The 24,553-nt window shown below is 39.4% G+C and overlaps 1 protein-coding gene across 4 annotated transcripts in view; it reads left to right on the forward strand.

Annotated features, from left to right (window-relative positions):
• The window catches only part of AGBL1 (AGBL carboxypeptidase 1), a 263,897-nt gene that overhangs the window by 136,028 nt on the left and 103,316 nt on the right, over nt 1-24,553 (forward strand). For all 4 annotated transcript variants that reach the window (XM_085070420.1, XM_085070421.1, XM_085070423.1 and 1 more), the window contains exons 19-21: nt 1,386-1,515; nt 6,132-6,263; nt 10,228-10,404. In XM_085070420.1, the coding sequence (XP_084926546.1) occupies nt 1,386-1,515; nt 6,132-6,263; nt 10,228-10,404 (439 nt within the window). The remainder of the gene's footprint in view (nt 1-1,385; nt 1,516-6,131; nt 6,264-10,227; nt 10,405-24,553) is intronic.

Consider the following 24,553-nt stretch of genomic DNA (forward strand, 5'->3'; position numbering starts at 1 on the left):
CTGAAATTAGAGTAAACTTGGAATGGAACTTGTGGTGCTGCCAGGAACCCCAAGATGTCATTAAAGACCTTGTTTTTCTGCATTAGAGATGTATAAAATATTTTTAGTGACTCTTATTATTTCTTTGTCTTCCATTTTAAACCAGTTCTCCATTATTCCCACCTCTTAAAAAAAAAAAATTCCTCCTTTTTGACCCTTTTTTTCAAGCATTATGCAAGGCATTGATAATGCCCAAGATGCCACATGCAGCACACTCTAACCTATGTTAATACAACACCAAAACCCATGCCCATGAGTACATTTATATTTTAATTTATTCAGGAGGTTGGTGCAGCAAAGCTGGGTTCGACTCCATAGCTAGAAATTCATCCAACATTTTGGATATTTTAACTTTTTAAAGTTCAAAATTTTGCATCCCAAGTTTACAGTGCCACCAGAAGCATTCTAGTGGATAGTTTGGAGATGATGAGGACCTACCACAATATCTCATATGCTGGAGGGTTGATTCCTGAATTTTATCACCACACCGTGAATTGAAATTTATCAACCAAATTACAGTAAATCCTCTGACTAGAGTAGGCTCTGACCTACACAGTCACTAACAAGGTAGATCAGTTGAATTTTTCAAAATTGCACTGGGCTGTACTGCTCCACATGGCCAAGTATCCTGCACAATCTTCCACTGATCACCGAGTCAGTAACAGAATATGTTGTAACTAAGGGAAACGTTTTCTCAGTGCATATCTGGGATCTTTATTTAGCTTTTTATCCAGCCTTTGCAGTGAAGCTGGGTAATTGTTCTACATAATGCTCTGGCGGGCATCATGATCTCCTTGATGGGCTTTAGATAGAGGCATTTCTTGTGAGTAGAGAAGCTTAAATGAGACACCCAGCTCATCTCATTTAAGTACATTCATATTTCAGACTGGTCGACGAGATTTGAGTGCCTGTCTTCAATTAGAATGAGCAGAAGTTGGATGTGCTTGTTTGCTCTGGAGGTTTTGAGAAGCCTGTGCTCTATGTGAGCTGGGTACATTTCATAGCACAGAATTCATAGCATAGAATTTAGCACATTTCAGAAGACTTTTTCCTACATCTTCTTTTGATTTGTGCCTGCTTGGGTCAATGGAAAACTGCATTTATTTGCAGGACTGCAATTATGTGAACCTTAGAAGGAAAGGAAATTGTAACATTCATATGCTGTAAATGTTATATGCTTGAAATATAATATATATTATTGGTTCATTCTAGCCCAACATTCAAAACCATTATATCTCTGTTCTACTGACATTCCCTGTCCTTGTGTCACAGCTCGCCAGGATTGGAAACACTTTGGAATCAGCTGTCGTTCTTCCAGTTTGTGATGTGTTGCTTTCTGATTTCAGCCAGCGCTGTTCTCTGAGTGGAGATGATCTCAACAGGCAGTGGCTGACACCCAGTTCCCAGCTGCATCCAACCATTTACCACACCAAGGGTCTCCTCTACTACCTGTGCAGCATTGGCCGAGCTCCTCTGGTGAGTCTCCTCCAGGTTCTTTTGTGGGATTCTGTGACTGGAGTGATTCCTGTGTGAACAGTCTTGTTACAGAGCTGAAGTGATTTGGGAACATCATGTGCTGTTACATTTTCATCTTATGGAATTGTTTTGAAAGTCTTGAATATTTATCACTTATTGAATCTTCTAACCAGAATCTCCAAATTTCAGAATCTCTGTACACCTGGAATAAAAATGAGAAAATAAATTCCTCAAAGCTCTTTATATCCTCAAGGTACTCCAGCTAAGCTAAATGTTATGAGTGGGTTATGGATGTCTTCATAAAAGTGTTAGGACAAATTCCAAAAGGATTTAGTCTCAATGGACTATGCTAAAGCCCAATGCATTCACAAAATCAGAAGAAACAGCACTCAAAGTGTGTGAACTTCCACACTGCTTTGGCAGTGGGAGGAAAAGGACTGGGTTTGGGGACTACCAGAAATTCATGAGATGGGTCTCACCTCAAAGCTCCAGCTGGGATAGGGCTGGGATCCACCCCATCTTCTCAGTCTTGTAATCCAGCAGAAGGAAAAGACAGTTAAGAGATTGCAGGAGGAAAACCACAAGGAGCTTCAGATGGTGACAAATAGATGTGGGTACATGAACTGGCAGGTTTGTTGGTGATAACTACAGCCAGGCAGGAAATGTCCAAGTGCACCAGAGTCCCTCTGGGTTTGGTGAAAAAAGCCCTAAATGAAGAAAAAATGTATATGAGTTTCTCTGAGAGAATTCTTGCAATAATCTAGTTTTTGTCTAAGCTGACAGCCCTGAAATTTATCTCTGTGGGCTGAGGAATATTGTGAAAACTCAACTCAGAGTTGCAAATTGAGTCACCAACCTTTACCGTTGGCTCAGAGCAGTGTAGGATGAGTCTTGTTTTACCCTGTAATTTGCTGTCTGGCCTCTTTTAACACAAGACCCTCCTTGTCATATTCTGGTGCATAAAGTTGAATACTTGGTACAGTTTTCATCATTGTTGAGTGAAGGGAGGCTATTGATCCTCCCATCTCCCTCACTCACAGACTGCATGTCAGACTTCATAAACTGATTTTTCTTTGCCTTTGAAGAGTACATTGATTTTAGTTTATACATTCTTAAAAATAACTTTTCCCTCCTTCAGAAGAGAGCTTGGGTAGATTTTTTTTGGTTTTTGTTTTGTTGGGTTTTCTTTTAACCTCTAAGATCCCATGGAGCCAAATTCACTGATAGCTGAATGATTTCTGTGAACTGATTGGTTTAATTTATCCTGGGGATGTGCAAGCAGTTTCTTTAAAGCAAAGAAAAACTGCTTGGAGGGAAAAAGCAAAGAACTTTAACAGCCCTTCAAACCAAAGCCACTTTAGTTAACTAGAAAACAGTCTGTCAAGTGGTGGGGATTTTTGCTTCCCTTGTTTGCTGTGGGAGTCCTAGTGACACCAAGGGACTGGATGCACTGGGACATTGCAGAGAGTCTGAGCTCTAGTGAAAAGCAGGATGCCCTAAAAGGGGAAAGCAAGAACTTCCAATGGACCAGAAGTTACTGAGCAGAGTTTGCTGCCTCTCAAAGGCATTATATAAAGCTTGGAAACAAGCACAGCCTGCAAGGATGAACTCATTGTGGGGAAAAAATCTTTAAGCATGTCTACCTCAAAACTGACGTTTAATGTCCTGTCACAATGTTATTAAGGAAAAAAAAAAAAAGAGATTTTACACAAAAAAAGAAATTTCAATAAATTCTGTTTTCCAACAGATTTTCTTGCTTTCTACTCTATATATTACTTTTCCTTTATTTGAAAAGGTACTTTGCTCTGTGACTCATAAGGAGGGCTGTTTTTGAGCTAGAAGGCAGTCCTTACCTTTAGGATGATCATTGCTGGCAAATAACTTTAAATAGATAAAAAAATTATGCATGTCTTTGAGTCATATCCCAGTGAGTGCAAGCTTGGGAGTCTGACTGGTTTGTGTGTCTCAGTGTCCCAGCCATATGGAAGGACAGGCTGGAGAAAAAGCACTGGGAGATGCCAAGTTTGCTCAGTGTTTGCCCAGACATATCCCAGGAAGAATTCTGTGTTGGGTGCTCAGACTCCAAAATATCGCTCAGCCTTGGCTGAATGGTGAGACATAAGTTACCCTGTGGTGTGAAAATCAGGCAGAAGGATGTACTGTAGGGAATAATTGAGTATAAACATTGGGAGTGACTGCAGTATCCAGTCAAATTAATTAAAATGTAGCGCTATGCAACTTGCAAATAGAATGAAAGTGTTTTCAGTAGCACTGACACTTCTACTGTGGAAACTGGTGACACTCAGTGAAAGATTCCATGGCCTGAACCAGCTGCCAAATTACAGAACCTGGGTTTGGTAACCTTTTACCAGTAAAGAAGTCTCATTCCAGACCTGTCACTGAGGACCTGTCTGCAGGTTTCTTGAGGTGCAGGATTATAGACCTGCTACTGATCAGGCAGCCCTACTCTCTGATCATCCCTGTGTGGGCTCTGATAAATAATATTTTAGGCAGATAATATGTTGTCTTTTGTGTATTGTAATTCTGTAAATTGGCAGGTAATTGATACCCAATTGAGCTGAGTTCTCTGCCTTGAAATAAGACAAAAGCTGCAAAATCCTCTTTGATATTCATAGAAATGCATTATAGGGTGGTAACTGTGGTTAACCTAAGCTATGACTGTGTATTGCTGATAGCTCAGATGAAACACTAGCTGGGAAAATGTCTGTCATTAGGAGAATTAATAAAGGCAGCTCTTTGGAAGGAGGCATTCCAGGATAATTGTGCATGGATCAGACTTGTTGCTGGGTAGTTTGCTGTTCACATGCTTCAGGTGTGGAGCCTGCAGGTGTCCAGCCCCACAAAAAATTTGGAGGTAAATGGTGGTGTGGGAAGGGAAGTTGATAGCCCAGAAACCAAAGGAAGCAGCAGCATATAAGTTATGGGATGTGCATAATTGCCCATCTGCATGGTTATTTGGTGTGCCTTAACCTCTCCAGTGTGGCACTGTCAGAGGAGCTGAAATAATGTGCTCAACTCCCAGATAAATTAACTCCCTGACTTGCTGCAGCTAAACTTAGTTACTGCAGAGCTGGTAAATAAGCAAACCAGGGTAAGTCTTGCCCTAACAGTTGGTGGAAGAAGCTCATGTTCTCCATCTGTTTCTCCCCTCTTGTGTATGTATTTAGGCAAGAATATGGGTGGGAGTGTTGATCTGCTGGAGGGTGGGAAGGCTCTGCAGAGGGACCTGGACAGGCTGGATCAATGGGCTGACAGGGAGTGGGTGTCAGACTCTTCTCCCGAGCAACATTGACAGGACAAGGGGAAATGGCCTCAAGTTGTACCAGGGGAGGTTTAGATTGGACATGAGGAAGAGATTTCTCCTCTAAGGAGTCATCAAGCATTGGCACAGGCTGTCCAGAGCAGTGGTGGAGTTGCCAACCCTGGAGGTGTTTAAAAGGTTTGCAGTTGTGGCACTTTGGGACATGGTTTAGTGGTAGGTTTGAGAGTGCTGGGTTAAGAGTTGGACCCAATGATTTTAGAGGTATTTTCCAACTTAAACGGTTCTATAATTCTACTTTTTTTACCCCATATTTCTCCCTGATCTCTACATGGATCCATAATTTTTCTTTACCTTCCTACATACATTTGTGTCCAACATAAGCCTGTTTCAATGAAATCTTGAAGCTTTTTTCTACTTGATGGTGCATGCTGCTTTAAAATGAACCAATTCCTTCTCTTTAGAGATTCTTACATTTTTATTGACAGATTTCTGAATATTCCTGATTAAGACATGGAGAATATATGTAACAGCCGTGTGTACATCGACTTCATATCTCAGAGGGCACCGAGATTGATTATTTTTTAAGACTTGGGTCAATATTTACCTCTTGGGTCATTAAATTGTGATTTTCATTTCCATGGGAATCAATATCTGTCTATAAAGGCAATCAAAACTTCCGCAGAAAACTGGGAATGTGCCTTGTGCCTAGTTTATATGACAGCTGACATGAGAGATGGATTAGATAGACAGATTAGTGTGGAATGAGATTATTTGCCTTGAATATGGGTCATGCTCTCTGCTTGACTCCCAGGATTTCATGCAAAGATCTGACAATACAATTGCACAATTATTTTTTCCTGAAAATTATGTAGCATGGGTTTTTAATTTAAAGATGACAAAGCAATGATTAATCGCTTGGGAAGGCATGGATTTCAAATCCCATGAGGATAAAGCTGGAGCTGAGGAGTTAAGAAGTTGAAAGAGCCTGACAAATTGCTCCACTGTGGTATCAGAAGTTCCCATGAACCCTTAGGTTCCTGAGTTGCCATGGATTCTTGCACAGGTGTCATGTTTATTCCTGCTGCAGACAGAGTGCACTGGGCTTGACTCTGGACCCCTGAGATGGTGTCAGATCAAATAAATAAACCAAGACACAAGTGACTAATGAAGTCTGACACAGGTCAAAGGCATGGCCCAGAGTCTGAGCTACTCCAAAGAGACCTGAAAAAAAAGCATTAACACCTCCTTGCCTTAGTCTAATAGTGCTTATTATGGAGAACCAAGAAACCTTTCCGATGTTAAAGATTTTGCCTTCTTGTTTTCCTCTCTGTAGGTGTTCTGTGACTACCATGGACACTCCCAGAAAAAGAATGTGTTTCTCTATGGCTGCAGCGTTAAAGAGACCTTGTGGCAAGCAGGATGCATGGTTGACACAGCAGTTATCACAGAAGATGTTGGCTACAGGGTAGGTCCACCTGGTTCCTTCCTTAATTACCACCCTGTATTTGCCTGTATATTTAAGATGTTTAAGATAAAGTCACCTCAGAAATTTGGGTGATAGGGTGAAAGCTGTCCTTGCTCCAGAGGAATAATGATCCAGAGAGTTTCAAGTCACATGTAATATCTTCTTGCACCAGATATTAGGGACCCATCTACTGATTGCTATTTAATTTTAGTGAAATGCTGTGCTAGAACATTTGGCTGCACTCTAATAGGACAGACATATTTTTGTGTGGTTTATAATTTCTAAATATACATACAGTTTTGTCCTCACCACCCTACCCATAACACGAAAATAAATAGCAATTATGTAATGTTAACTGAGAAAATGACTGTCCCACAGTCTTACTCAATTGAATTTCTTCATCACAAAATGCTCTTGGTGCTATGGAAAACATGAGATAATTCAATGGATGCCAAACAAATCTAACATAGTGAAGCTATCTCCAGAACAAGTGTTTGATGTCATACTTAGGAAATTTTTCTTTAAATTAGAACAAATTCTGGCATCTATTTTATTTCTACTTCATGGGAATGTCTTGTTCATCCAACTATTCTTTGGATTTCCTGCCCATCTCTTTTTTTTTTTCTATTTCAATTAAATTTTTCTGTTAAATAATTTCTTTGATGGAAAAAAGAATTTTATAAGCTCCAATTCTAGTCTTAAAAAAATGTTAATTTCACAAAACATTAATTGTGGCCTTAAACTGATTGTAGAGTTACAGCTTGGATCACTCAAACCTGAAAGAGGTTGAAAAGTCTTTGTCAGTTTATGCCTCTGTATAATTTTTGCTACTTCAGCATAAATACTCATTATCCTTCAATGAGACTGTCACATCTTCTGTGCTCATCTTATGGAGCTGCACACAGCAAATTGAAACTTTAGGAGGAAAACTAGAGGAAAGTGCTCCAGTGCTGGCTGTGCAGGGTCCCTGTGGCAAGCACTGATTCCTGAGGAAAGCAGGGAGGATTTTCCCAGCCAGGGCATCTTTTGCTGTTTGAATTCCAGGGGCTTGCAAAGGCTGAGGAGGGCTCACTGTGACACAGGCAGAATTCAAATGTTACTGTCAGCATCTGGAGCCTGCCCTGAATCTGCAATGAGAAAAGGCTCCAAGGCTGCCCAAGAATACTCTGCAGTGGCCCAGAAGAAAGGTTTTTGTGGTTCAAATCCTTTTGCACAAAGTGGAAGGTGCCTGCTGCAGACTCAGCCTATGGGTCACCCTCTCTCTGCTGGGGAAACTGAGTCTGCCCTGGGACACTTGTGTGATTGCAAACCAGCAGGTACCCAGCCCTGCCTCACACCTGCTGCCCTGCACTGTTTGCACAGCTTTCTCTCCTGCCTCCTCTAGGTAGACAGGAATTAATCTGGCCTCCATGATTGATTTTTCCTCCCCAGGAACAGAAACCAAATACCTCAAGAAAATTATGGTTTTTGGAAGAGCCTTTGCCTCATATGTTATAGATTCAGCTGTAGCCCTTGGCAATGTACAGAGTCCTCCTTGCCTTTAATGTTTGGTGGCCTTGGGTGACTTGCACACCACTGGCATCATAATCCCCACCTTTTGATAAACATTTGAGGCCCCTTTGACAGTGATCTCTGCAGGGACATTAGTAAAGAAATATAATTCCATTCTTTTCTAATGGGATTGGAGGTTTATGGACAGGGACCAGTGTTAGTGGAGTAGCTTCCTTTGCTGTCATACATGAGAAATCCAGCTGCACTGAGAGACACGGGACACAGTCACACTGCTGCATTTCCATAAAAGCATCCTTTAAAGAGATGTGTTTTCATGCAAAATATACTATTGAAGATAATTAATGAGAAGAATCAATAAAGAAGAAAGAACCATTAGTGTGAAATCCAGTGAAGGCTGGTAAAATGAAAAGAATATTAAATTCAGGTTTGTTAATGCTTCTAAATGAGTCCTGTGTACAGAGGCATTACTGTTACCTGCCAGCATTTTTATTTAATTAAAAGTAAAAGATTGATTATGCATATAATTTGAATTGCTTTAAACAGCTAAACTGGATTAGGATTTTGATTATTGTATTTGATGTGATAAGTTAACAAAATTTTGTGAGTAGGTTCAGATAAGGGCACATACAGTTCACCCACAGTTTAACTGGGTCTCATGGTGGTTTTGAGGCTTATAAACACCTGACCCATATGGTTGTGCTGCATTTTTTTTTACATCCTACTCAGTCAAAATTCAGGAAAACCTGGAAGCTGTGCGTGAAGCCATACTATTTTGTGATCTCCATGCAGCAAGTAGCAGGCTGAAGGCAATGCAGAAATGTTGGATGTTTTGTCAAAGGCAAGCAGTGAATTTTCCAGGTTCCTCTGTTCAGTGTGCACAGGAAAGGGAGTGCTGCAGCTCTTAGTAACACACTGGAGATCTTGACTGAAGATTGAGGCTTGAGGTTGTCTCAGATTTAAAGTGAAGTTTTTTGCTTTGTTCCAGTTTTCTCTACCTTAGTTTTTTTATCTGAAAAATTTACCTTATGGAACTGGTGGAGACCACTGATGGCTGCAGCCAAAATATATTGAAAAATGAAATATGTATAAAGGGAAGATATGTACAGTTAAGTAATTTACAAGAGACATTGCAAAATAGTTTAGACCAAATATGTATCACTCATCTCAAGCATGTTTTAGGAAAAGACATTATTCAGTCACTTTCAAACCAAATATTCCCATACAGTCATGTGAACTAAACTTGAAAAGAGCAGAACTACAATTCCTCAGAATTAGCTGGTGAAAGTGAAATTAGCTGGTTAGTTTTCAATACCCAAATGGAGTGAAATTCAAGAGTAAATGCCAACAGCAGTATGTTGGAACTCTTTCTATAGGATTCGATTCAGTTTAGGTGTTTAAGAAAACTGTCATAAAAGAAATCATGAATGTTCTAATTTTGCTAGCTCTACTCTAGACAGATCAAACTGTGTTTTGGCACAGGTTGTGGTTTGTGCACCAGCATTAAAGTGTAGACACACACAGACATAACCCACACCCATATGTGTGTACATAACTGTCCAGTCTATTCATTGGCACTAGGTGTGCTCTGGGTAGCTGGTACCTGTTTTTATAGAGTGTAAAAACAACACATTTAGCCCTCTGTAATGACTAAGTAATTGTTACCTCTGCACTGATGGAATATTTGATACTGCAGGCGTGTTTATAGATTTTATTGTTGGGAAATATGATTTTGAGGGCAAGAAAATCACTCAGGACTAAGATGTAATATTTACGGGTTTCATTATTACTTTTTATTGTGATTCTTTAAATGAACTGCATAAAATATGTTGTTTGGACTCGGAGGAGGAGAATATTTTGGGTTGTTTCACAATGCAAGTTAGTTAAATGCTGAGCTTTATTTTGACATAATTATGTGTGACCTTCTGTGAGAAAACACATCCCCTTTCTCTTCTCTATACCAGCTTTGGATAAAATTCCTCCCATAACTCAATCCCTTGTCAAACCATGGATGCATGGTGGGAGGAGATATAATATAATATAATAAATATAATTAATATAATATAATTATAATTTAATATATATCTGCAGAGGAGAGAACAGGGATGTCAGGTACTGAACTGTGACTTGTGGCAGCACAACGGGAAGGTGTGGGTTGGTTGAAGCAGCTTGAGAACAAAACTCTGACTTCAGCAGTCCCAAACTATTGGGTGTGCAAATGTTTGATTTTGAATGAGATCTGTCAAGTGTTGTAATGAAAATTTTGCATTTTAGTCTTGAGGATGAAACAAATGCTAGAATTCAAGGGTTTCCCATGGGATAGACATAATGCACAGGTTGGAGCTCTCAGTATCTATGTAGATTGGATTACAGACACTTTAAAACACAGGTGTCTGTGTATTTGTGTGTGTATGATATCAACACGTGCACATCTGTGCAATTCATTTTCTCACAGACTCTTCCCAAAATCCTGGATAAAGTGGCCCCTGCCTTTGTCATGAACAGCTGCAGCTTCCTGGTGGAGAAGTCCAGGGCGTCGACAGCCCGGGTGGTGGTGTGGAAGGAAATGGGGGTGCTGAGGAGCTACACCATGGAGAGCACCTACTGCAGCTGCAGCCACGGGCTCTACAGAGTGAGTAAATCCTCCAAAGAACTCCATGCCACCTTCCTAATGCACATCTCATGAGCTTGAGGGTGGAGGAGATGCCCATTGCTGAGCATTGTCTGCTCTCTCCAGACCCATGTAGTCACAGTTTCCAGGGAAATCTCTTTTTTTTACCCCTCATTCTTTTACCTTCCACGCCAGGAAAGCAAAGTCCCTCTCTGAGGTTTCATTCAGCAGGGAAATGAAAGGAAACTCCAGTCTCCAGCCAAAAGCACTGAGCTGGAGAAAGGAACGTTTGGGGGATGATATAGAGCTCTTATCCTTACAAGGGCTTTCACAGTCTTGTAATAAAAGTTCTGGCAGGTCATATGGACATTTTCGAGCCTAATTCTAAGGTAATTAACTGGAATATTCATTGGTACAGGCTCACTGCCTGAGCATTCACCTGGCTAAATGTAAGAGTCTGCACTGAAAATGCTGCATTTGGAGTTGCCTGCTCCTGACAGGCAGAGGTAGCCAATCTAGGGCCACTTTTGACAGCTGTCAATAAGTTCAAGCTATGCCCAAGACAGACCCAAAATCCCTATCAAATGAGGTTGGTAGGAAGGTCTGTTACTTATACCAAATGCATCAGGTCTCAATCTGTGAGATCTCCTGACAATTTTTAAGCATACAGGATAAAGTCTGGTAATCATATTTGAGTGATCATAATTCTCCATTCATTCAAATGATGATTTTTTTTTTTGCTTTTTCTTATTCCAAACCTCTTGCTCTCATTGAAAGGCTTCGACATTCCACCTCATTTCTTCCACTAGGGAGCAATCCTTATCTGTACAACATTAATAAGCAGTTAAGGATTCTGAAAGACCCTTAAGGAAAGAGCCATTATTGCAAATAACAATTAATTAATAAGACATTCAAATTATTATCTTTGTAAGCTCTATACTAATCCTTTTACCTCTCTGTAGAATGTAGCAGGAAGTATTCAGCTGCTGTTTTAACCATGCTCTACTATACACACATCAATTCCAGGACAGGAAAGGCAGAATTCAAAAAAGGCAGACAGTTAAAATCAAGAGAGTGTAATGCCCAGGGCAATTATATCTAACACTTCCTACTCCTGAGAAGTGCTAATGGCTTTTTAATATGCACCACAGGTCAAGACAGTGGGTTTGAATCTTTTTAGATAGTGAGGGGAAAATCTACTTTGATTGAAATCAATGACAAAGCTCCAAATGATCTCTGTAGAGGAGGATTTCACTGATTTCTTAGATAACCACAGTCAGATCTAAAACCAGTGACACATCAGATTGTATCAACATCTAATGACTTGTTCTCCATTAGCATCTGTGAGGTCTTTAAACAAATTTGCTTCATTTGTGCCTTTAGAAGCTTGGAATAGTAGGCAGAGAAATATCTTAGAATAGATGGAATTATTTTCTGTGTTCTTTCTTGTCCTCCTTATTGTCACTGATCAGGGCCACAAGCAGCCTCTGAGGACAAGGACAAGTTCACATATGGGGGTTTGTGACTGCTGAAGGAATCCAATGTTCCCATGACCCTCAAGGAAGTCTGAAAGCTGTAAAGCAGTTCTGAAATTTCCATTCTGAATGTCCTGAAAAACTGAACGTTAATTTCATCACTGGGTTATGTTTATGAGGTTTGGGTTTTTTTGGGTTTTTTTTTTGTGTAGGATTATGGTTTGTCTCAAAGATAAAGGATACATGAATATTCCCATTTCACCATTTATCTGCCATAAGGATAATACAACCATTTTTTGCAGCTTTTATGTCTCAGGCAGATTTAAAGTATTTCCACTATTGTTTTTTCCAAGTGCACTAAATATCCAACTCGTTAGTATCCAAATAGAATATAATTTCTTATGTTGATTATACTAGACCTGCATATAAAAACCCACAGTATCTCTTCCAGAAAATGGATCCTTATAAGCTATTTCATCTTCTTTTTAGTGGTCTTTAGAGTAGGTCCTATTTACTTGCTCTTACAAGTGGATTAGTAAGAGTGTGGAATTGACAGACTGAATTGAAGATTTTGTTACATAAATACCATTTAATCCTCAGCTTCCATCTATCATGCTAAAACTACTTCATCACTATCTTGTAGCCCTGAAATAATTCTTGTAAACTGGAAATTAATCACATAAGAGGTCATGTTTTCCTGGTGGTTTCAACCTGAGCTCTTCACTCTTGGACCCTAAAGTTGATGCTTGTCTAAATAATAGAGTGACACTAATGCTCAGTCAGATGTCAACATCCTGTACTTAGAGCTTTCTTATATTTGGTTTTGAACTGTATTTGAATTTTTGTTTGACTGTGGATCATTGAGTCAGTTTTTTTTAATTGCATATGACTGATCTCCCTGTAGGGATATATCCAGAATTTCCCCCAGACAAGCACACCCTTATGTTTTCGTTACTTTTACACCTTGAAGTTCAGTACAAACAGCAGGTAGGATTTATCACATCTTGTTAAATGCAGCAGAAACTCCCAAGTCCAGCATCATTCAGCGAATCAGTGGTCAGACTTCTGTTAGAGAGCAGCAGACCTGGTCTTTAGGTTTTTTCCAGCTTTCAAGTGATGAAAGGAATTCACTGAAATAGCTGCTTTGCTGGCTGTGAGCTCAGGTACAGCACTTGGAGCTGCACAGAGGCATCAGATGGGGCTGTGCAAAGGATTTAGGAAGAATGAGAAAGCTGTATAGAGGCTACAAGAGGTTAAAATATTAATTGCACAGTGCTGGTAAGTGTACCCATCTCACCACAGGTCAAGTGAGGGCTGAGGTAAATCAGAACTTCATGTTCTGATAGAAAAGCTGTGAGTTTTTCTCCTCGAATGTGTGTCCCCTCTGTTGGACTGAAATTTTAAAATATTTCAGTGACAAAGATAAGGCAGGAATTGGGTACTATTGATATGTAAATGAGAAACAATAGTGAACCCAGCTTCTTTTAAAAATCATTTGATTTCAAATGAAGAGGAGGGTGGAAATGAAAGGAGAAAAGAGATGGTTTGTCTGATGAATCTCCCTGTCCATGTGATCAATGGAAATGCAATAAGCCAGCTACCCTTAAGGAAGTGAAACATAAAACTAAAGAAACTATTGATCTTATCTAAGGTTTTGTTCAACCTAGGAACAAGAAAAGAAGGTGGTAAAATATCCAAACTCTTTTTTGTCTTGTCTGGATTGCCTGAATCAGTCTTAGAGGAGCAGTATCTCCATTTGAAAGTTGCTCAAAACAAAGCAACGAAACTCCTCAGGGAATTTCACCTCCTGTTTCTGCTGGTTTACAACCCTGTGGTCAAACCAGAAAATATTAATATTAAAATAATAAACCCCTTAATGAGTGTCTGCACTGGCCCCTCATTGGAGATTTTCCCCTCCAGTTCACCTTGTGATTTCAATTGCTGACTCCCTTTGGTGGGATATTGACCCCCTTCTCATCTTTGCTTTTGAAAAGGCTGAAGCAAGGCTGTGCTGTAAGGAGTTCTGAGCACAGTCCTGACCCCAGAACTGCTGTTCTGTCATGTCACACTCTTTCACCATTCTTCTTGATTCCTTGTTACCTCTGCTGCTAATTAAGGCCCTTCAATAGCATATTCCACTGCGCTGTTCCATTCATGACTGTATCCATCATCCTCCAAGTTAATACCTTTAGTGCCAGGGTGTACAGCTGAGCTCCAAACCATATGTCTTGGTAATACAGCTAATCTGAAAAATTGAGCTCCATGCTCTGTGTGTATATGTTATCTTGGAAAAGCAGTTTCCCTGGCATGGCGTGCCTGATGGAGGAGATGGAGTACTAATGGAAATAGATTTTAGCTTTTTGCTTCCAATGGATTATAAACAACAAGGAGTAACAAATGAGTTTTAAAATTATTGCAAGTGTCTTGACAGTATCCTGTGAAGGAGATGTTACTGCTGATATGGATCCCTTTTTGAAGAAAGCTTTTGGGAGAGCTGAGAAATAAGCCTTTTTTAATTTTTTTCCTGTCCATTTTAATGCTTCTGAGTCAGAGGAATTGAATAACCCAAATTTTCTCATTAGGCTTGATTAGAGGAAAAAGCCATCCCTTTGCAGAGACACTGGAATCAGAGACCTCAGCACCAAGTACTGTGGTCATACACTTTATAAGACTTTCTTGATATTAATTCAAAAATCTTTGCTGAACAGAAGTGGTGAGAGTTAGTCTAATTAGAAGATCTAATATTATCCATCCCCTTTAGCCTGACCAGCATGGGCTGACATATTTAAAATGAGTGATGAATCAGTGATTTACCATGCAAGAGTGGCTGAACTAAAGCAATATGCCAAGATGAAAGCCTTCCCTCTTTCTCATCCTTCAGAAGAAGCCTTCTCTGGTTTGATCTCTTTCAGCCCAGATGAGCCAAATTGTTACCCATGTATGATTGACCACTGAATTGCAGCACTATTTTTTCATAATTATCAGCACACAATTAAATATTTTCTTTATCTTCCTTACTTTTGAAGATTACTTACCAAATTTCTGTGAGGATTTTTTAGTTATGTTTTATTCATAAGCAGTTTATTACAGCTAATAGTCAGAAATTGAGTTGTTTTGATGGAGTTTGCAGGTCACATGATGCTGCTTCTGTTCCCTGGTAAGATGTATATTGTTCTTGTAATTGGAAGTCTGGTGCAGAAACTTGCAAATAATTTTAATTTGGCATCTTGCCAGTATCCCGCCACCAACAAAATTGGTTTCAACAATATTCTTGCCATAAAGCATGTTTGATAAGTAGTTGAAGACAGAAAAAGTAAAGAAATAGGATATATTCTATGCTTTCTGGTGCACATTTCTGGAAAGTGATTATATCGTCTTTGCAAGTCTGACAGACTTTTTTGCCATTTCTGATTTCTTTTGTGCCCCAGAGCTTATACTTTTCCTGAATATGAGTAAGTCTCAAAAGCATTCAAAAACTTCTTTTAAAAAAATATCTCTAACATGTGTGTTTTTTAGCTGACCCTCAGTGCTCTGGAGATCTCATTCTAAAGCAAATGCTGAGAATAAGAAAGAATGATATTTCTTTCTGATAGGTCTGCTTCCAGTTCTGGTCCAAAGTGGCTCAAACTGGAAGCAGCTGTAACAGCAAGAAAAGTATAGAAGAAGAATAGTTATCTAATATTAATCTAAGGACTGATGGTTCAAATTAAGGGTGTTGGTTTTTTCCTTTAAGTTGTTACCCAAGGCAAAAGTTTGCATCCTATTTGCTTTATTTTCCTGCCTCTGTTATTTCTGCCCACTCCTTGCACGAATTGATTGGTGATTCATTTTGTAAGATATTCTAATTGTACCTTTTAGGCTTGTGAGCCTCACTTCATAGACTATGTAAGGACTAATGGCATTTAGGAAGGGGGGAAAGAAGAGAGAAGGGGTTTCTGAGCTAACAAATCAGGAGGTGGTGGGTGTTTGTCTTTCTTGTAGATACATCTACAAGGTTCTTAGAAGAAATTCTTATATGAAATTCTTATTCTTATATGAACTTCAGGAGGATTTCTCCACATGTGTTTTATTGGTTTGTTTTAATTATTTGACAGGATTCTAAGAAATTACATGCTTAACTGTGCTCAGATCTGTTTGAAGGTGTGTTGATTTTGGCTCTCTGATTGTTTGGAAAAGAAAATCACAGAACGTTGTACAGATTTTTTGGCCCTTGTATCTACATGAAAACCAGAGTTTGTCTGTAGGACCAGCCCAGCAGGTCTCATCTTTCTTGATGAGGAATAAAACAGTTGTATTAAGGCAGGCTTCACCAATACTACATGAGGTGTAAATACCAACTCTGTTTCCAAAAGTCCTGGACGTATTTTGTTATCTGCTAATTTTTGTTGAAGGTGCCCAATATTGCCATATGGGAGGGCTATTTTTGTGCATTGAAATTAGTCTGTAAAACTTGCAAGAAGGTAGTTCTGGTCTCCATATGCTGTTTTCCCATTTCCCCATCCATTCCAGAGTCACTTTAGCCTTGCTGTTTTGGAAAAGATCAGTTGTTGGGTAGAGTCATTTTTCCTATGATCAGATTGGAAGAAAGCTTATTTCTCTTCTGTTTGTTTGAGGGTTTTTTGGACAGGGGAATTGGTTTGGGAGTTTCCAACCCTATGTAGGGTTAAAACCCATTTTCTGGCATTAGTGTGGCTGCATGAAAGTTTTTGCTGAGAACACTCAGCCCTTCTTTCAACATTTGCCAAGTGTTGGTGTTTTGTGAATGACTCTGGAAAAGCTGTGGACTCTCAGTCCAACAGGCAGAGTTTGCTGCTCTACAAACAAACCAGTGTTTTCCCACCATGACTGAACGATTCGTTAACTCCTTCCAGAAGTCAGTACAGGGGTGGCTGCCTGCTCTAGTCCATCTGTTGAGGTGTCCCATGGATGCTGCCTTGAAAGGCATTTTGGAAAAAGTCCTTCCAGCACCTGCTGCAGTGGGTTTCAGCTGTTGCTCAAGCCATCTGCTTTACTGTTCCTGGACTGCAAGATTCGAGTGCTGGGGGATGGAGGAATGTTCCATCAGATTTGAACTCACACTGGTACTCGAAACAGGGGAGGAAGACACTGGAAAAGAGCAGCACCAAGTTTTCTTTAGCCTCCCTGTCCCCAAAGCATCCAGGGAGCACTAAAAGCCAGTGCAAGAATTATCAGGGGCACTGGGGAGCGGTATTTTATTCCTACTCATTATTAGTGAGTACCCAAGGAAAGATATATTGGAATTAATTTCTTTTTGTATGTATGACACAAGATGATCACTGGTGCTAACTGGATCATGAACGAAGACACTAAATTATTTTTTTGCATCTTATTTGGATTATTTCTCCTGAGCTGTTGAGCCAGCTGTATCCCTGAATTTCTGTGACCTTGAGGATACGTCCCATGTCATATGATTAAATTACAGCACAATAAAACATGACGATAGAGGTGAGATCATAATAGATTTGACTCTGCAAAGCTGGGAGGAGTCCAGTCCTGTTGAGATTCAGTGGACATGGCTGGCATGTAGAATAGAAAAGCAGAGCAGTCATGTACCTCTGTTTTGGCCCACCCTTTTCCACTGTCACACAGCTCATTAATTAGCTCGGCCATTTATCCCTTCTGCTTGGGACTCACCCTTGGAGTTCTTGTTCCAACAAATCCCAAAAATCTCCTACATTCCTATCACTTGCTTACGAAAGCAATGTCAATGATGTGTCCTAGTTGGTAGTTATTTTTTTGTTGAACCCAGGGACATAGCAAGCTCCTTGGGACTGGAGAGTGAAAAACAGGCATCATCTTGAATAATGCTTGTCTTGAATGCTGATCTTCCTTTAAATTTCTATTTTTCCCCAGTGTGTCTTAAACAACTGATGTTTCTAGTTTGTTTATGGGATTTTTTTCCCCTTTTTGCACTTCCCCAGATACTTGGTTGCAAGCCAGTCTTCCCTTATTCCAAAGCTGTACTGCAGAAAGGAGGTGATAGGTGCCAACAGGGGCTATCAAACTGTTTCTCTACAAAGTGGATGAGCAGCAAGACTACATAGAATCAGAAGTGCAAGTGTCCTGTCATATCCATCTTCCAGCATTTGAGAGAGCAGGACTAGATGGAAGAATCCCAGGTTTTGACATTACCAATCTGGGCAGCCCAGGTGCTTGAAGCTAAAAAGCTATTTGGGGTTGCATGGAGAAGAAATTGCATTTTGCGAGGGAACAAGACATGAATCAATAGCTCACCTCCATATTTTCACCCTGCTGACAAGTGACTGCTATTGTGTCCCTATTTGAAAATGAACAAAACCAGTGTACTCATGTGGAGACATAAAAACAACAAATGCTCTCACCTTGTGATTGAGAGGGGAGGTTTGTCCATGTGCTGTAAGGAGGAACAAGCTCTCCTAGTATTAAAATCAGTGCTGTCATGCTCGGAAGTCAAACAGTCTTTTGTGGTGCCAGAAGGCTGGAAATGCCTAGCAATTTATGGCCAGGCTAATCTCTGAGTTGTATTTATTCAGTTTATGGGCATAGCTGAGGACCTGGTTTGACTTCAGATATTAGAGTCTTAACTACATTCACAGTATAAATTATTAGAGTAAGCAAAAGAAGTATAAAAGTAAAGCAAATTCAATGTTAAAAGTTATTTTTCATTTTCTATTTTAAATATTATACTGATGAATCAGACAGCTGCAGTCACACACACATACACATGTGATTTTTCTGGATGAAATGCTACTTTTTTATTTGAAGCCCACTAAGAAATCCAGAATGCCATGACCTTGAATGTCTATAGGATCTCAGTCTGCCTAAGAAAAAGCTCTTGGAAAGGATAAGGAATAGAAAAGAAACATTCCTAATGAAAACTAACTGCAGCATTTCAATGGTGTCCCTTTAAAAGCCCAAATATCATTGCACATCATCCTTTCAAGTTTTCTGGGGAATTACAGCAGCTAGCTTTTTGATTTCTGATGTCTCTCTTGCTTGTTAATCTGGCCCCGTGTGGATTTATTGTACAAATCTATTTGGCAGCTGAAAATTGCCCTTTGATGAAGCTCCTAGTCTAATCATGAACTCCTCAGGCATGGAAAATAAGAATGGGTAGGTGGAAAAGCACAGGCTAAAAGAGCCATGTTTGCCTTTGACTATGCATGGATTTTTAGGTGCATCTAAAGTTCAAAGTTTTTGATGACAGGATTTTCTGTAGGGATGGATTTCTTTCCTCTTAGGATCACAACATTTGCCATGCTGGATCAGATCACTGGTCCACATAATCAGGTATCCTGCCTCAGACAGACTCTGGTTCCTCACGGCTCTGAAGAAAACAAAACCTGCCTGTAAGGCAACTGACTCAATTACACTAAGACACGGAAAGGAAATAATCCTACCAGCCTGACCTGCCTCTCCTCCACCTCACACACTACAACATGAGCCCTGATTATCATTTTCAAAACTTGAAATAATGAGCTACATCCTCTGTGAATAATTACATCACTTTTTCATTCTCTTTTGCAATCTTTTATCACACAGGGCTTCCTGCAGCAGTGAATTCTACCACTTTATGGCTATATTATGTATACGCTGTATGTTATTAAGCGTAAACTGTATTTTGAAATCTGATCTTCCTTTTGCTGGTTTCTATATCCTTGTAAAATGTGCTTCCCACAGCTGCAGTAGTTCCCAGTCTGCTTGTCTGTCAGCTCTCTATCCATGCTCACTGCTATCCTCATGTCTCTGTTGACTACTCTGATATCTAAGTCCCCATGTCTGATCTCCCCTAAAATCCCACTTCATGGTCAGTTCATTCTCTTCAGTCTCGAAATCTGCAGATACATCCTGGTTCCACCCAGCTTTTGTCTGTTTGGTTTGTTTCCTTGTTTTGTTTGCAATCCAGATTTTTTTTTTCAAGGTATGCAGAACTCTTTTACTGGTTGTTACCTTTTTTCTGTTTTTCTTTCTACCACAAAAATGGTTTCCAATGACCCATTGTAGAAGAACTGATATTACTTCTCTGCATTGAAAGTACTAAATTCCTTTCTTACTGACAGAATATTGACAAATTTTTTTTTGGCTTAAATGTGCCCTTGCCTGGTACTTTAAACATCATAAATAATACCTGTGTGTCTGCAAACTGTGTCACGTGGTGGGATTGTTCTCGAGTAGAGTCAGATCTTCCAGCTAGAGAAGGTGGATATTGCACAGGTCCACATCTGGAGATTCTGCTCCTACTGCAGCTCCTTGAGTATCACAACAGCATCCTGTGCAGCAAAGCTCCACTGCTTCTCTGCCTTTCTGTGATTCTGTCTCAAGTCTGGACTGAAGATGTGACAAATATTTCAGAGTTATAACAAGAGCAAAGGGGACTCTGTTCTCCTGCCATGTCCAGGTGCAGCCTGTCCTGTGGCAGGGAAGGCTGCAGTTGCTTGGAAAGGCATTAAGCGCTGAATAAAGAATCTTAATAACAAATTCATAAAGCTTTGATGCTCAGATGAGACTGTCAGCTCTTCTGGTTTGACATCTTGTACATCATAAGCCTTTGGGCTTCACCCAGGCAGCTTTGTACAAAGCCTGTTAACTTGTGTTTGTGTAAACAGAAAAATATCCAGACTGGATTTGAGAATATCACAGGATTGGGAATCTATCAGGTCCCTTGGTATTTTCTAGGTGTTAGTAACTGTTAAATATTATTGCCTTATTCTCATTTGAATTCATATGCCTGATGTTTTACCTCCATTTGTGTTATTTTTCTCTGCTAGTTTAGAGAGACCTTTAGTAACTTAAAGTTTGTTCTCTTAAAAGTACAAACACAATGCAACCTAAGTGACCTTTCAATCTTTTTTGATAATTAATTAAACATGCTTAATTCTTTAATAGTTTGTCTATATCAGAACATGCAGGAAAGTGCCTCTGAATTAGCTAAAGGTGCAAGTGGAAATTCTTGTGCTAAACCACATTAAGCTACATGTCAACACTCTGAAGCAGAATTAAGGTGGCCTTAATTAAATTTGGCTTAACTCATTTCTAAAGTAAATTAAGCCAAACTAAATTGTAAACACTTTAGTTGTGAATACCAGAGCAGAAATATGTGCTTCTGGATGTGATAAACCTGCAAAGTGAGGGTATGCTTATGCCATATGAACTCTGAGACAGAAGTTGATAAGCCTAGCAGGACAGTTTGGGATGGAATTTGAAGTTTTATGGCTTATCTTTAGGTAAGACCCTGCATTGCATACTGCATATGGATGACGAAGAAAAGACCCAAAAAACTGCTGTGATCTGCCTTGGATGTGCTATATTCTAATTTTTGTCTAAGGAATACATTGCTGCCAGATGGTAGGAGATCTACAAGTGAAGATATGTGGTCTAGAAAGAGACATTTTGGCACAGCATACAACATGCAGAGATGCAGATATTGGGGACGATTCAGAAATCATTTGCAGACTTGTCATAAGCAGGGAAGGCTCAGACCTGAGGAGGCCAAAGATAGTAGAAATAAAAAAAAATAAAATATGTTGGTTACTTATAGCCAAGAGAAGAAAGAATTTAGAGACGTTCGGTGCTGGTGATGTGTGATACTCTTCTCAATAGGGAATTAGAAGGATATCTCTGAATGTCTTTTGCTGCAAAACAAGCAACAATTGAGGTATTTTCAACCAAGTAGTTGTCATAAATGAGCCTCACTTAGCAAAAGTGGACAGAGGACTAAACCCAAGTACAATGTGACAGTGAATTGTCTGTCTAGGCCAGAATATGAGATGCAAAGGCATGTTTGGATGATGCATTTTGGGAACAGATGGCGGAGAAAAACATGGAGTGGTATGTGATAGGATTCTTCAAGGCTTTCAATGAAAAGGAACGACAAAAATCTTGGTGATTTTACCAGACAGTTTTTAAAGGTGTAAATCAAAGTAGGAATGAAAGATAACTGTTGGTTACATAAATTGATATGAAGCAGAAGACCTTTTTTTGGAGAAATGAGCTGTGTTCCACTGCTCAGGGAAATCTCATGGATGAGGTTCCCTTGCATTTTGGAGTAAGAGAGCTAATCTTTCATGGAGTGATAGAAGGGCAAGCCCTGGGAAAACAAATGCAGTTCAAACTCAAAAACCTTGTCATAAATAAATTGAACCAGTGCAGGAAAAACTGCAGACACAATAATTTCTCAAATGGCTCCATAATACTGCTGAAGACCTGAGTAGTGAGCAAGACTAATTGAAAGATCATCTCCCTTGATAAGGTGTGATTTAACTGGCTGTACTGGAACCTGCTAGGAAAATTCTGAGATTTTCCTTTTTGAATTTAAACATCTCCAGCTACTGGTATCTTCCCTGCCTGGGGAGGACAGAAAGGGTAGTAGCATGTCTGGCTGGGATGAGGGGAATGGCAGTGTGCTGCATCTTCATTTACTGCTAATTCAGGTCTACATACTGCAGGTAGGATGGCAAAGCCTAGGAAATTACCCTCCTTGGCACACAGGATTAAGCCAGAAAATGGGATAAACTACCTCAGAAGTGCTTGTATTCCGTACAGAAATAGTAAATGTGTAGCCATGGATTTCAGTTTGGGTGAGACCTACTTGAGATTTCATGTGGCAGCAGTAAATACTATTAAAGATTCAAAAGATTGCATATGACTAACTTCTAACATAAAAGATGTAGTATCCACTGTAGTTCTATTTTGGACTACGTTGTAACAGGAAATGATGAATTAATCTTTGTTGTGGGAGTTTGTGGTTACCTAGACACCAGTGATCATGACCCAATTACATTTAATATGGGCAGGGGACAGTGTTCCTATTAACATGTTTTCTTGTATATTTTTTCCTTAATAAGGGTGATTTTTCAGAGCTGAAGAAGTATTAGAGACAAAGCACACCACAAGAGGAACAAAACAAAACCAAAAAAAAAAAAGAAGGAAGTATTATGAATAGAAATTGAATCCTTTTCTATAAAGGATTTTGTTACATATCCAAGAAGACACAATTCTGTAATCAAGAATTGAGGACATGTTCACTTAAAAATGATGCTGGTTTAGTAGCAAAAGGAAAGTAATAATTAGTGTAGAGGACAGTGACTCATAATACTGATGAAAAAAATCTGCATGATTGATTACAGTGAGACAGATTTCTGTTGTTTCAGTCTCAGTTTCTTGTCTGTTAGCACTAATTGTTTACTAGTATTTCTGAATGTAATGAGTAAACAACAGTGGAGGTCATTTTCCTAAACGTGGCTCATGAAAATAATCTTGTGGAGAATAATAGCATGGATTTATCTCTGCTGAACAAAGAAAATGGGGAAAATAGACACAAGCTATTGTAATGTTGGAAATAGATATACAAAGATAAAAAGCAAAAATTTGTGGCAGTCAGTCCTTAGAACAGTAAGAAAGTATTTGAAACCATCACCAGTAAAGAAGTTCTGGACCACTGCTGTAGAAATGATTGCATGGATAAGACTTTTAAACAGACATATTTGTTAAGTAGTGCCTTTAATTTTTTAAAGGCATGTCTTTTCCCACCCATAACCATGTTAGTCTTTTCTAAGATTATGTCCTGTTCTTGTCTGGGTGTCCTCAATAATGATGATACTAAATGCTGATTGTCTTTGCCCTTATAATTTCTTCCTCTGGGATTTATTAGGTCACATGACTAAGAGCAAAGGGAACAAACTGTTCCTTTTCAGGACCTTGTCTATCTGCCATGGATTGGCATCTATAAAACAGTTATTGTTTGTTACTTCTGACTCAGAAATGGGAAACCTTCTACTCTGTTTATTTTACACTTAGTCCTAATCCAACATTTTTGCTTTCAGGATTGGATTTAAAGAGACCAAAGTCTTACTAGGCTGATGTTAGGACTTAGATCTCTGAAGATGCTTTACCTCATTTTCTATTGTTGTCATCATCACCACAGTCAACACTGCTTCAGCACCTTTTGCCATGGAAGATAAAAATATTGATATGTAGTTGTGTAAAGCAGGTGTTGTCTTTGAAATCTTCTGATATTTCAAGCCAATGTTCCCATTTTGCACTGGGGTGAAAACACAGGCTTTAAAATAACTTGCAAAAATTGAAAACAGCTGATCACAGAGTAGATCATGACCCTTTTTTGGCTGAAGAAAACTCAGATGCCAGTCTGCCTGTTTCAAAGCAAGGATTTAGATTGCTAGAAGGTCTTTTGTTGAACTCATCCCTTCTTTTCATGTAAGAGTTGTAATATTTGTGGAAATAATGAGATGTTCCTTGAGCCAGAAAGAGACTTAATTGCACAACTCAGTAGCAATGGTACTCACCTAAAACAGAACAGCTCCCAACCCTCACAGGGAAGAAGGGAGTTCACCTTGCAAGGATATCTTTCTTGTAGGGTCTGATCAAAACCATCACCCAAGAGCTGAGCAGTTCTTCCTGAGAAAGGTCACCTGTCCCCTGTCATACTCTGACAAAGAAGTTTGGTCTTAGACAAAGCATCTTTCTCAAAACATTTCTCATCAAATCTCTTCCTGTTTCCCACCTCCTCTTAGCTTTGTGAATAAAGCAGAAAGCTTCCTTTGGGGGTGCTGGAAGTAATGACTGAGTTCCACAATGAAATTAAATCAGAGATTCATACAAAGCAGCAATGAAAAAGCTGTTTTATAATGAGTTTGAGGAAGATATTGTAAATGAGTTTGGGGGAGAAGTACAGCTAT

This window comes from Lichenostomus cassidix, chromosome 10, assembly GCF_008360975.1.
Source record: "Lichenostomus cassidix isolate B80296 chromosome 10, HeHo_3.0, whole genome shotgun sequence".
Taxonomy (NCBI): domain Eukaryota; kingdom Metazoa; phylum Chordata; class Aves; order Passeriformes; family Meliphagidae; genus Lichenostomus; species Lichenostomus cassidix.